Here is a 13,962-nt window from a genome sequence, read left to right on the forward strand (position 1 = left end):
GTTCAGACAGGAAGAACGAGGAGATAAAAGGTTTATTAAGTTGATTTAAGTATTATACATGTGTGATTTGGAGGGCGACCGGATCCAACAGAAAGCAAGACGTACAAATGTTCATCAGCAGCGTTAACGGTCAACCTCCCCGAACACGATGTCCTGAGTTCCTGAGGGGAGAAAACAGAGAGAGAGAGAAACGGGGCTGAAAGGTGAAACTTTATGACCGCTTCTGCTTTTCTAACGATGAAAACAACCCGGTTCTCACCGATAATGGCCACCACGTCTGCCAACATGTGACCTTGGGCCATTTTATCCAGACCGGCCTAGACAGAAGCACACGTTAATATCTGCACCAACAGCGCCCTCTACGCCTCCAGAGCAGCTTTTTTTTTCTTTTATTATTATTCATGACTAAACAGCCTGAAGTCTCTCCACTAACTGCACTAATAGTTTGTTTATGCAAACCATTAGTGAAAAGACAGTTTTGCCCTAAAAGCCACAAGTTAAACATGCTAAGCTGCTTCATGTAGCCGTCAGCTAAAAGTGATTCAAAAACATTTGAGGAAAAGTCAGGAGTTGAAAGCAGCCTGGAGGACAAGCGGTTAAATATTCTAAATTATTGATCAGGAGGCGTTTTTATTTGATTCTGCATAATGTTGTACGCACCAAGTGAGCGAATCCCGGAGCTTTGATCTTACAGCGGTACGGCCTGCTGGAGCCGTCTGATACTAGATACACACCAAACTCCCCCTGCAACACACACACACACACACACACACACACACACACACACACACACACACACACACACACACACACACACACACACACACACACACACACACACACACACACACACACACACACACACACACACACACAAACAGTTAACACACCGTACCGGTTGGAAATAAACTGTGGTTAGAGTGTTGTCTGTGCTGAACTGCTGACAGGTAGAATGTTGAGTATAGTTAAAGAAAAAACTGAAAAGGAGGAGTCAATTATTACGTATAATGTGGATATAATGGAAATTCAACCAGAGCTACAATACAACGGTTCAGACCAAACCAGCGGAGCACTGATTGCAGTTTTCTGATCTTTGAAAGGCCTGATTTGGGATAAGATCAGTTTCACATTTTTTTCTCAGCAATCAAAACGATTTTGGGAAATTGACCGATCTCAGATTTCCCAAATAATAAAAAAAAAATGTTCCAATTTATCAGAGCACATTGAGATCAGACCACATTTGTGTGTTAGAATGGCTCAGTCAAAGTCCAAACCTGAATCCATTTGAAAACTCCTCTTCACATAATCTCTTCATCTAGTCTAGCGCTAATTTTGTATGCATGGCTAGTATTCACATAACTAGGGTTAAAAAGATGCCGTTTCAGGGTCGAATATACAGGCACGCCACACTTTTCAGATTTTTAACAGTTTTTAAAACCATTCATTTACTTTCGCTTCATAATAATCCCATGCCATCTATTGCTTTATCACATATAATCCCAATATAATACGCATTTCGTGGCGTTAACTTGAGAAGAGCTGGAAGTCAAAGCGGTGATGGAGAGGTCAGCAACAGTAACACACACTTTAAAGTCAAACACACTGAGACTGTGTATTTTAGCAGTTCCATTACCAACTAGAGACCAATTATTAATAGTTATAAGTCATGTGCGAGGGTATTTAAAAATAATTCAAGACACTGTGATTAATGAAGACTGTAGACTCTCTAAAAACATAAATGCTGACTAATATTAGTGCTTTACTGGGTTTTTGATACTAAACAAAGTGAAGAGTAAATGGATACACAGAAAACCACTATTCACTCTATTCATGGTTCAGTATTCAGGGATTTTTCTGTGGAATGCAACTTCCAGGAATATTTTGGAATATTCTCTGAAATACTCCAAAGGACAAAGGAAGCTGAAACCTGGTTAAAGTGTTCCCATGGTGACCATGTGAGGCTTTAGTCACCACAGTCTATTAGCATCATAATTAGCATGGAGAATGTTGGTTTAGAACTTAGAAAATCAAGAAAAAGTGAAATAAAACACAACCTAAACGTGACCCAGCACGAGGGGCCTCACCTTCGGAGCCTCTACAGCCGTGTATGTGGCCCCTGGGGGCACCTGGTAGCCCTCAGTGTAGAGCTTGAAATGATGGATCAGAGACTCCATGGACGTCTGAGAGGAACAGAGGGAAAACACAAACAGAGTTACATCCCTGAAGCTTCGTTCTGCTTCTTAAGGTGAGTTTAACGGCAAAACTGATCAAAACTCTGATCAGGAATCCAAACAGATCCATCTGCTCTGCCTACCTTCATCTCAGACCTCTTAGGTGGAGCCACCTTGGCGTCATCCACCTTTATCTCCCCCTCCGGCATCTTGTTGAGGGCCTGCAGCATGATTCTGAGGGACTGCCTCATCTCCTCCACCCGGCACAGATACCTGCACACAAACCCACGAAAACGTATAGAAAAAATAAAATTAAAAAAATCAGGAGCTTATTACGAGTAATATTTCCCTCCACATCAATTTATCCTCCCAATAACTGAAGGGAATTTAAGAGTTCTAGTTCTTTTCCTTTTTCTAGACTTTAGTTCAGCATTTTTCTGGTTTTTGGATGATTAATTCCTCTGGTTTTGGATGCTGTGCAGCTTGAAGATCTTATTCTTTTTCGATATGTGATTATAATGCATTACCATGGCAACAAGGTGTTGCTTTTACAACTGGGAGTGTCTGATAAGCATCTAAAAAGCTCAAATAATGTCTGAACTACAAGCTCAAAACCCCAAAGAAAAGGAGGAAGTTCAAATCATCGATCAGAATGGCTAAAGGATCAGATGCCCTACTCCAACATCTCTATGCTTGTCTTTCTAACAGGAGGAAGGAGCAGCAAAAGCAAACAAGATGGATTAGCAGTGATGGTGCTGCCTGGAAAGTCGTCTTCTTTAGATTCCTTGTGTCACCATCCACTATGAAGACACGAGTTTCGACAACATTTCATTTCCCTTTGGGATAAATCAAATGTTTTTGAATTAAACTGAAAACAAGCAAACATAAACCAGCATAAAATTGTTCTTTACCTGTCGTAGCAATCTCCGCTGGATCCGATTGGAACGTCAAACTCCACTTCGTCGTATTTGTCGTACGGCTGGGACTTCCTCAGGTCCCACTTGATTCCCGACCCGCGCAGCATCACTCCGCTGATGAAGACACGACATGAAGGCGTCAGCCACCCATACAGCTGCAGAGTCCTGACTTTAATCAGAGGCTTACCTGAAGCCGTAGTTGAGGGCGTCCTCATGGCTGACCACCCCGATGTTCACAGTACGGTTCTTCCAGATCCGATTATTGGTCAACATCTGGGCAGACAGAAGCCAACACGGCCCTGCTGTCAGCTCCCTCTGCTCTACAGCTGATAATCAACATTTACTTGTTCAGATTTGGGTTACCTCTTCCACTTCATCAATCCTCAGGGAGAAATTCTTGCACCACTCATAGATGTCATCCATGAGGCCGAGGGGCAAATCCTGCAACACACGAACCTCATGAACCCAGCTTCGTCATGATGCATCACTGACTCTAGAGAAAGAAACGAGGGTCCTGTCTGCACCTGATGGACGCCACCTGGTCTGACGTACGCTGCGTGCATCCTGGCTCCGGACACTCGCTCGTAAAACTCAAACATCTGGGAGACGACAAGCATGTTTTCAGGTTCATTACCAACCCAGACGAGGCCGTCTTGTTGCATTAACACCGCGCTACACAGCCAGGCATGTTGCTGACCTTCTCTCTCTCCTCAAACATCCAGAAGAAGGGCGTCATGGCGCCGATGTCCAGCGCGTGCGTGGTGACGGCCATGATGTGGTTCAGGATCCGAGTCAGCTCTCCGTACAGAACTGCAAACACGGCAGATTGGAACGAATCAGTTTGATTATTTACCTCCGGAACAAAGTTATCAACACATTAAACGTTAGCTGAGTTTCCATTGACCGTATAGTAGTGCAATTTGTGTGTGAACACATAAAAAGAGCACCTCTGATCCACTGGGCCCGAGGCGGAGCCTGGATGTTCAGCAGCTTTTCCACAGCCAGAGAGTAGCACTGCTCGTTGCACATCATGGACACATAATCCAGACGGTCAAAGTACGGCAGAGCCTGAAGGACATGGGAAGAAATCGCTAGGAAATATTGACTTATGGGAGAGAAATAACCCCTTGTTTGCATTTGTTCTTACATCCTTATGTCAGAAACAAACCCCTGTTGGTCCGTACCTGAAGGTAGGTTTTATACTCAATGAGCTTTTCGGTGCCGCGATGAAGCAGGCCGATGTGTGGGTCGCACTTCTTCACCGACTCTCCGCTCAGCTCCATCACCAGGCGCAGCACGCCGTGAGCGGCCGGGTGCTGGGGCCCGAAGTTGATGGTCAGGTTGGACACGTCCTTCTCTGCGGGGGGCTCTTTGTCTGGAAGGAGACGAGGGAAGCGGTTCAGGACTGATGTAGAGGAGGAGAAGAGCAGGCGACAAAAAGGCGGGCTGCTTCGTACCGTTCCATGGGGGAACTTTCCAGTTCTTGTTGAATTCGGTGGGATACATCACCACCCCCGCATACTGATCCATCCACTCCACATCTGGCTGCCACTGCTTCTGCCTGGAACCCAAATGGAACAGGATTTCTCAACACCAAGTAAAAACAAGAGGAGCCCCAGGATGGAACCTAGGGGCACCCGTACAGCAAGATGAATAAAGGTTGTTTTCTTTTTTTTTTTATAAGGTTGTGTGAACATTTTGTAGTAACAAATATAATAAAAAATGTGCTATATTTCAGCTGTTTAAAAAAATACATATATTCTAGAGACATTGTTATAATCACCCAAAACATTTCAAAGGATATTTCACCCTTTATTACATGTTATTAATATTATTATTTTTAATTAATTTAGTGCAGTGAATCACAGAGATCTTGCTCAGCCAACATTTTTTCAGGTTGTGGTAGTTTGTGACGCTGTGAGAACCGGGGTTCAAGCTCTAAGACTGGAAATAAAAAGCAGAAGAAAAGTTCATCTTTTCACGTTTTATGTTTGTTTTGAGGCGGTGATGCTGTAATTAGAGTCGTCCTGATCCAATATTGATATCGGAAATCAGTCGGTTATCAGATAATTAAAAAAAAAAAAAAAAGTATCGGATTTTATCGGCTTGATATCAGCATACTGTTTAAAGCACTGCGCTCCAGGATTTAGTCTGCCCCAGCATTTCTATCCAGCAGCGCAGGGTGGAAATACGAAAGGTCAAGGTAATGTCAAGATATATCTGTATCTATTTTGTACATGTGTGAAACTCCCAAATATAACATTTAGCCACAATATTTAATTAAACCACAGCTGTTTTCACTTTACGTCATATAATATGGTGACATACTGTAAGTCCTGAGTAATGAGTTTATCTCGCCTTGACTATATACTCAAACGAAAGCAAGCCGGGGCCATTCTTATGGCTAAAACAGACTAATATTAATACTGAGGGGATAGTTACATAATTACAGAAGAAGCTAGAAAGAACAACTTTGAAGGGAAATGCAGTTTGTCTGAGATAAACAGTAGAACATTCCGATAGCTAAGCTTTAATGCATCCGTGTATGTATGTTTTGCTGTTATAGCACCTCGCTTAAACTTGTACTTATCGTTCAGAGTGAGTGTGGATTTGACAGGTGTTTTTGTTTTACAGAGAAACCTTGTTAGCATCATGTTAGCATTAGCCTTCCAGTCTGTGCATAGAAGCAGCGGAACAAAGCTCATGTATCCCGGTGTTTCCTTCTCACCATACCTGTTCTGCAGTAGCAAACAGCCAGGGCTCAGTAAGCTCTTGTTCAGTAATACATTATTTGAAGGACGTCCTCCCAGCCTGGAGAGCGACCTCAACATCGTCGCCGCCATCTTGGCTGTTAAACAACTAGCCATCTCTCTTCTTTAGTTGTTTCCGAGGCTTTCAGCAAGGGGTTTAGAGCGTTACCGCCCCCTGTCGGCGTAAATAATACATTGCTACATAATTTAAGACAGTGGTGTCCAAACTTTTTTACGGTAAGAGCCAAAATTGTGATTTTTTATTTTATTTTATCTGCTCAATAATGACCTACAAATTTGAAGATTTTATTGAAAATAATAAAACTGTCAGAGAATTGTAAATTATAAAGATAATTTAAATATATATATATTATTCAATTCAGTCCAAAAATATTTTTTTGATCCTTTAGGGAAGTTAAATGTTGTTGTAACGCATATTAATTCGAAATTCTGTAAAGTCTCTGACAAAAGCCACTGTGATTGTATAAACACATGTATTTGTTCTGCATAAAAAAAGTGTTTGCACATCAGTTTTGTGTAACTGATGTACAAAGTGAGAACTGGCTGATAGCAGATAAAAACATAAAATATCAGGAAAAGAAAACAAAAAAGCATTGCAGTGGTATTATAAACCACTACAATGTGGTTTATAATACCACATTGTTCTGACCATTAGTTTCTAGCTGTAATAACTGAAGGTGTGTGCTGGCTCTTGATGGTTCTCCTTTAGGTCCAAAAATTCTTACTTCAGTTTTGTTTCTACTTAGCGGAGAAAGTTATGGCACATCCATGGACCAATTTCTTCTATGCATCTGCTCAATGTTTGAGCTGATTCAGTCATTGTAGGGTAGGGTTGTGTGTCATGCTAACTTATCTTATTATTTTTTGTTATAATCTCAGCTAGTGGGAGCATTTAAATATTAAAAAAAGAGGAGCCCCAGGTTTAAACCTTGGGGTATCCCGCATGTGATTTTTGCCAACTACAATGAAAAGTATTGACACACATCACAATCTTGTACCTGGATTTGTATAGAATGACATATTCAGCTTGACTTCATAATAAATCCAGTAATCTATTAAAAATATTAATGGTTACATGCCACTTTCAGAAATTAAATATATATGTATAAATGTTTGTTGCAAACATGTTGAACATTTTAATATAAAAAAAGCAAGCCACTACTCAAATGTTTTATTCATAAGCTGCAGATTTATAACTGAGTCTTTTTGACTCAGTTTTTTTTCTTCTCCTTTTTGGAGAGGAAAGGAGACAAAAAAAACAAACAAACACACAAGCCTTTCTTAAAAAACAGTGCTTTTATTCATGTAATACTGTGGAAAAATAATTACATACCATTTTTAAAAAATATTGAGGATAATGAAATTAAAAAATGAGAGTTTGATAATGTTTGTCGTACATCTTTTTGAACAGCTGTCTTCTGCTACCAACAGTACGATAAGATAAACATTGGATTCTCCTAAATTCAAAGACACGATAATACAGGTTACAGTCCTACCAGAGGTATAAAAGTACTGGAACGGCTTGGTGAGAAATGATATGGACGTATACTGAGACACACACACGCACGCTCATTCACGCTTCTATACAAACACACTGTACAAATGGAAGTGTGCAACCCCAGCCCCCAACCACACACACACACACTCTCGTGCTCACACGCTTTTATACATGTCAATACTGCGGACAAGCCTTCATTAAAACCTCTCTCCTTCGGCCAGATTTGGCAAACAATGAGGAATGATTCAAAAATGGAAAATGCATGACACGCTCCCCCATAAGGCCACTCCAAACCCCATCATCCCCCCGTCTGCACCAGGCTTTGTGGTTAAAAAAAAACAAAAAAAACAGCGATGTCTCCACCGACAGGAGGAGCGTCTACTGCATACACGTGGTCCGGAGGAACACGAACGTTTGGCACAAGGTTTTCCTTTTTTTTTTTTAACAACGGGAAAGTGGGGTGGGGGGTGGGGTTCAGGTTCCAGCCGCTGGGGCAGCTCTTCCCTCGGTTTCCGCCGTTTGGTCCGTAACATCGTACACGATTAACATACATGTTTTACGCTGAAAAAAATAATTCTGTAATGTTTAAAAAATAGAATACAAAGCTCTAGTCTGGTGTGCAAATAAACAGAAGACGCAACAGAGATATAGTTGAGAGGATGAATACAGTGGACGAAGTGCAACATGATGGACGACCACCCTCCCTCCCCCCACTACCCTCCAACAGGGCCCGACCGCACTGTACACACGGGCTCTCTGGGACACTACTGTTTATGTGCTCTATGATCACTGAATAAGACAACCAGCTAAAAGAAAATTAAAAATGGCGGCCAGACGTGGCTCCCACTGGCCAAGGTTTCTCCCCCTCAGCTTTACAACGTCAGTTCGGAACGGGGTGGGGGCTCCTTGGATCTGCAAGTTCTCGTCTTCTCTCGGCCTGATTGTGACTTGCGCTGTCCGCTCTCACAGAGCTAGCGTCTACGTACATTGGGAGTGAGGGAAATCAGAGTTTCCCGTCCCTGTCTCTTTAAAACATCCTTCATTTTCACCCTGTGTTCTCTCCCTCTCTCTCTTCGGCATGATTTCAGGATTTGTGCCTGTGTGTATGTGTGTGGGCGTGCACACGCGTGTGTCTGTGTGTTTGTGTCCAGTAGGACATGTACATTTATGGGTGTATGTGTATGTTTTTCGGTGCGACTCTATTTATAAGATGCCTCTTTATGCTCCGCTAACACTGTGAGGGTGGGAGGGGGGAGAAGGGGTCCGGTGTGTCTCACTCTCACACGTGAGTCTGCATCCGCTGTGTGTGTCGGCTGTGAGAGTAGTCAGAGTGCTGCGAGGTGTACGAGAAGCGGGTGGAGCTGCCGTACTTCCCCAACCCGGTCTCTGATCCGGAGGGAGCCGGGCCACCGGGGCTGACCCCGACCCCCGGGCTTGGCACCCCGGACCCCACACCGTACATCTCGTAGGAGGGGCCGGCCTCCAGAGGGGCCAGGCTAGAAGGTGCGAAGCCCATGCGGTAGGTCTGGTAGTGTGAAGGGTAGCCGTAGTTATCGTAGGCCAGCTGGGAAGTGGAGTCCAGGAGGCTACAGTCACCAGGGAAGTCAGTGGCCGCTGGGGCGGGGTTGGCGGGGGGCTGCTGGCTTTGACCCCCGCGGGTGAACGTGTTGAACTGGGCATAGCTGATGTGAGACAGTCTGGAAGGCGGCCGGGGGTCGTAGCAGGCTTGTGGGCGTCCAGGGGAGGTGAGAGGTCCTGGGGGGACGGGGGCTCCTCCGCTGGCGGTGGCTCCAGAGCCCCCGGTGCTGCTACTGATGGAGGCCGCACCGCCTGGCGTTCCTGCAGGGGAGCGGTAGTCGGAGTAGTGCAAGGTGGAACGGGACCCAGGGTGGACTTCGTCCTGGGTAGAAGCTCGCACGTTGTAGTATCCGTTAGTGGGGTCCTGCAGAGGCAGGTGGAAACAGATGGGAGAAGGATTAAGATGATTTCAAATAAATGCAGAATGTAAGTGTTTTCAGACTTTACTATCAGGTATGGAAACACCTGATTGGAGTGCAGAACAGAAACATTTGTTACAATTCCAGCTGCTGTGGTTCTCTTTGTCTCTGCTCTGAGTCAAACCAACCAAACTCTTTGAGAAACCTGTTCCACTCTTCGCCTGTGGTGGCGCTGCAGCAAGAACCACTGAAGGAAACGACACAAAACCAGAAAGCCCTATAGCCTGGCCTCTAGAATTTAACTGGAAAAATAATTTAGGGGGCTCTGTGTTAAAACTTTCAAACTTTCAAGAAGAAAGAAAAAACGAAAAATTTGCTCTTTTATTAGTGAATTAGCAGACGTGTGCCCACCACCGTTAAAATGAAGACTTTTCAATACTCATCTAAATATGTAGAAGTTTGTTTTATTAACTGGGCAAAATCTTACGTCTGAGGTGTGTGAAGACTTTTGCAACCTGAAATTAGTAGAAACTCCAAATATAAAAGGATATGACATATTTAAACAAAAATGCAGAAGTTTTCTGAAATACTTCTGTAAATATGTATTCACAAGGGAATAATTTCACTTGTGAATAATTATTCACTTGTAAATACTAGTGAATAATTTCACTTATAAATACATATCAAGTTGTGCCATTAAGTCCCTCCAGCTACGTAATGTGCATATGACTTCCAGCAACACTATCAGATATTCTCAGAAGAGGAATACCAAAAGAGAAAGAGTTCAGTTCATCTTCTTTTATCGTTTTACTTGCCACACATTCTCTGTGGAGGACAGCCTGGGTATCAGTGTTGTTTTTTGGAATTTGGCTTTATGTTGCTTTGTGGAGATCACAATATCCTTGACAGCTATTCTCATACAAATAATTGTATGAGAAAACACGTGGACCTCCCAGTTGCTGTGAAAGTTATCCTCTGCTTTAAGGCTGAAAATAAGCATTCCAATGAATCTTGAAAGGCTTATTCCAAGATTCTGTGGAATATTTTTGAGGCCTGCGGCTAACTTGGTAATTTGCTTATCTGTTGTCTTATTCTGGCAGCATTGTGCCAATCTATTTCAGGCATCTTCCCTCCCTCTAACTTTGTTTCACTGTATAGTGCTTCAGGCGGTGGATGGGAAAAAGAAGAAAAGAAGCACGTCAGGGTGATCTAACCAAGTCCTGGGGTGGATTCCGGTCTGCGTTTTCTTCCCTATGATCTGAGGCAACACTTCAGCTTCAGGGGTCTGCCTTCCTTTGCCCTCACAGATTATTCTTAGAATGGGAAGGGGGGTTGTGAGGAACATTTTGGCAGCTTGGTGGTTCAAAATGCTTTATCACAAACCGAAGCGGAAGAGTATTACATTCTGGTCACGCACAAATGTTTCAGTTTATTCAGCAAATTTGAATATCAGATAAAGATAAGTTGAGTAAATATAACAACCAGATTTCAACTGATGATTGCATTTCTGAAGAAATTGCATAATCTGAACTGAGCTGGCTCTATGTGAAAAAGAAACAAGCCTCCAGACAAGGTTTGAACGGTAAACACATGAAAACCAGAAATGGCAAACATGGACTGAGTCAAACTTCTGCATGCCACGCTAGCGAGAGGTTCTGCAGCAGCTGCAGCGCGACAACGAACACGTACCCCGCCACTGTCAGGGTGCTGGAGCACCTGGCCTTTATCCTCCAGACAAAAATGTGACTTTCTGATTTTTACAGTAGTCCAATTCTGGACTCAAAAAAAGCCTGTAGACATGTTGAATGTTAGTGTTTATATCCAGAAATGTTGCCCATACGCACAACGCAGGAGGATAAAAAGACAATTTTTTTTACATGCCATTAAGAGGAGAACAATTCCAAAATGAAACCTGGAGACGTGAGTTTATTAATTAAGAGCAGCAAAGCTAAAATAACACAGGAACTAAAATCCACTTGTATTCTTCTTTCTTCTTGCTCTCTGTGTTGCTATTACATTATACACAACTGACTGACAACAGCTCCTCTAGTTGACAAAGTAGGTATTACTTCAAGTGTATCAGGATTTAACAACAAGACACAAACATTTCCCACACAAGGAGCAGAACATTCAGTTTGTTACAGTTTTATTTTTTCAGGCTCGATTTTCATTTTTGCGATTATTAATAAATGATTATCTGAACACAGTGGTTTTAAAGTTCATGTGTGGGTCGCCTTATTTATTTTTCTAAATGAACTGAAACACATTGACAATCCTAACACGCAGATGTGCTGCGGAATTCAAAGTCAAGCTAGCATAACTGGCCTACTTCCTTTTCCCTCGCAATTTTATGTTTATGAAATCTTTTTACTGATATGAATTGGGTTCCCTTGGACTTCATTTTCTAGGTGTCAGTGTTGAAAATTAATATTTAAACACTGTTTCCCTTTTTCTTTTTGATATCATGCCTACATTTAAGATTTAAATCGTAACTTGACAGCTAAAACCAATGGAGTCTGTGAGCATATCTTGTGTGTGTGACATCACATTTCAATATGTCCATGTTGCCACATTTACTTAGGGCCACACAAAACTAGGGGTAGTTTGCTCCTATGCTCTAATAATTTAAATAATAATTTGAAAAATGTGACAAATGATACATGTCAACTCCATATGAACTTCAGTCCAAATAAAAAGCGCCGGAGTTTTACAGAAAGGCTCACCTTTAGGTCGTACTCCTGGCGGGTGTCCAGGGTGTCGCTGCGCAGGTCCGACTTGAGCTCTATGTCATCTTTAAAAGGCTGATTAGAGGGAGAGAAGGACACAGAAGGGAGAAACTAAACCGTCAAACAACAGAACAAACAAAAAGGAGAGGAGCCAGAACAGAAAACAGGAGCGGGAAGGAGGAAACAGAGTATGAGAGAAAAAGAGAAAGAGGAGTTAAAAAGGAGTGAGTGAAGAGTAGGTTGGCGTTTGTTTTCAGTTAAAAAGGTACAGCGTGGTTAGACCGCAGGGAGTCAGGGAGTTATTCTACAGCTACGGGCTGCGGAAACAGATCCCAACCCAAACACAGACGCCCCGCTGCCTGCCGCTCACCGAGTACATGGCCTTGACCATGCGCGAGGCCGTGGACACGCTGCCGGAGTCCTCCTCCAGGCTGTGGGTCTCCTTGGTGATCGTCTCCACCTTGATGTCGGGCTTACCCAGCGTGACCCCGCGCCGGCCTGCGAGCGCAAACACACCGAGAGTGAAAAACAGGCCGGACACACCCCTGTGGAGTCGGGGTGTTTTCACGAGCTGTGGGAACTCAAAGAGAGCCAACATCCCCACACTGGAGGAGGGGCGGACGCCCTTTGACCTTACAGAGAGCATGACTCACTGCCTTTTCTCTGCCGGTAGAAGACGAGAACAAGGATGAGCAGGAAGATGAGGAGGACAATGGTGGAACACACTGTGCTGCCAGCTACTATCCCCACTGGAAACTCCTCTGTGTGTGATGGGGGGGAAACACACACATACACACACACCACAGGTTAGGAGTACAATCAGGGTCTAACTACTCACTCAAACAACACAAAGTGTGTTTCTAGCTCACCATTCTCCTCCAGCGTAATGATCATGGTGCCCGGGCCAAACGCGTTCCAGGCCGTGCAGTTGTAGGTAGACAGGAAGTCCGACTCCATCACGTTGTTGATGGTGAGGGTGGAGAGGACGCCGCCGCCCTCAGCGGCTGGCTTGCTCTGCTCCACTGTGTACCTCTCTAGCAGAGTGCCCTTCTCCTTCTCCCACACGTTCTCCTTCCACGCCCACACCTGCAGCGCGCACACAGAACGACGGCCTGATGAGACTCAATCAAAGAGAGGCTTCAGTTCGGATTCAGTTGGAGCGAATTCATGGTATATGCAGCTCAAACCCTTTTGAGGTACTTTTTAAGAGTATTTCTAAGCCTTTATCCTGCCTGCAGGACCACTGTGTTCAGATTGGTTGAGTCTGGATTTGGCATGTACCAGAAAAAAAAAATGCCATCGGCACTGTACTGATCTTAAAGTGTGAGGCTATTTCTGAGGAGTAGGGCGCTGTATGAGCGAAGGCGGTACCTGCTGAAGAATGCATACAGCGTCAACTGGACAAGGCAACCTGCAACAAGCAAATGTATGGAGGGATTTCAGAGAAACTGACCGTTCAATGGTAAACATGCAAAATTGCATGTTTACCTCTGTCTCTTTAAAAACTCCTGCTCTTTCTGAAACTCCGCCTTCAGAAAGTCATCACAGCATGACTTCTGCATTCACCCTTAAAAAACGTTTTTACCAGCGTTTCACTGAGACGTAGCTCAAATAATGAGCTCAGTAGACGTGCAGTTCCACCAGGTGTTTGCTAATTGCTGCTGGCTAGTCTGAAGGAGCGCAGTGGAGGCCTGAAGCTCTGAGGAGGAGCTGCGTCTCCAAGGCGTACCTAGGTCCACCCAGGCTTTTCGCACAGCTGAATGGTTGCCACGGGAGATCAAAGGATTTTTCTAACATGAATGGAAGAATCAAGACAACACTCCAGGTATTTTCTGGATGTATAGTTCAAAAAAGTGGATTTTATATGATACTGTCCCTCTAACGTTCATGTGTGTGTAACGGAAAGCAACCCAATCTAGTGCAGCTGGCGTTTAAAGTTGAA

At 43.7% G+C, this 13,962-nt stretch overlaps 2 protein-coding genes across 4 annotated transcripts in view; both read right to left on the minus strand.

The window, feature by feature from the left end:
* Positions 1-13: 13 nt before the first annotated feature.
* ndufs2 (NADH:ubiquinone oxidoreductase core subunit S2) lies at positions 14-5,960 on the minus strand. Its single transcript, XM_005800039.2, has 14 exons — positions 5,822-5,960; positions 4,546-4,649; positions 4,273-4,463; positions 4,036-4,156; positions 3,786-3,898; positions 3,613-3,687; positions 3,452-3,529; positions 3,276-3,361; positions 3,083-3,202; positions 2,315-2,444; positions 2,085-2,180; positions 661-744; positions 260-317; positions 14-161 (listed from the first exon to the last, which is right to left on the minus strand). The coding sequence occupies exons 1-14, from the start codon at positions 5,953-5,955 to the stop codon at positions 124-126; spliced, it is 1,428 nt and encodes a 475-aa protein (XP_005800096.2). The 5' UTR covers positions 5,956-5,960; the 3' UTR covers positions 14-123.
* Positions 5,961-7,135: 1,175 nt separating this feature from the next.
* kirrel1 (kirre like nephrin family adhesion molecule 1) overlaps positions 7,136-13,962 on the minus strand; it is a 46,086-nt gene continuing 39,259 nt past the window's right edge. For 2 of the 3 annotated variants that reach the window (XM_023346282.1, XM_014469133.2), the window contains exons 11-15: positions 12,890-13,106; positions 12,674-12,781; positions 12,391-12,518; positions 12,018-12,131; positions 7,136-9,299 (exon numbers count right to left, since the gene is read on the minus strand). In XM_023346282.1, coding sequence (XP_023202050.1) covers positions 8,637-9,299; positions 12,018-12,131; positions 12,391-12,518; positions 12,674-12,781; positions 12,890-13,106 — 1,230 coding nt within the window. In that variant the 3' untranslated portion in view covers positions 7,136-8,636. The remainder of the gene's footprint in view (positions 9,300-12,017; positions 12,132-12,390; positions 12,519-12,673; positions 12,782-12,889; positions 13,107-13,962) is intronic. The other variant, XM_023346283.1, reaches the window with a different exon arrangement.

Source organism: Xiphophorus maculatus, chromosome 14 (assembly GCF_002775205.1).
Source record: "Xiphophorus maculatus strain JP 163 A chromosome 14, X_maculatus-5.0-male, whole genome shotgun sequence".
NCBI lineage: Eukaryota > Metazoa > Chordata > Actinopteri > Cyprinodontiformes > Poeciliidae > Xiphophorus > Xiphophorus maculatus.

Coding starts and splice junctions, on each gene's coding strand:
- ndufs2 (XM_005800039.2), bottom strand. CDS start 5,955: ATGGCTAGTTGTTTAACAGCCAAGATGGCGGCGACGATGTTGAGGTCG. Junction 3,362..3,451: donor GGATTGATGAAGTGGAAGAG/GTAACCCAAATC, acceptor CTGTCTGCCCAG/ATGTTGACCAATAATCGGAT. Junction 318..660: donor CTCCGGGATTCGCTCACTTG/GTGCGTACAACA, acceptor GCTTCTGTCTAG/GCCGGTCTGGATAAAATGGC.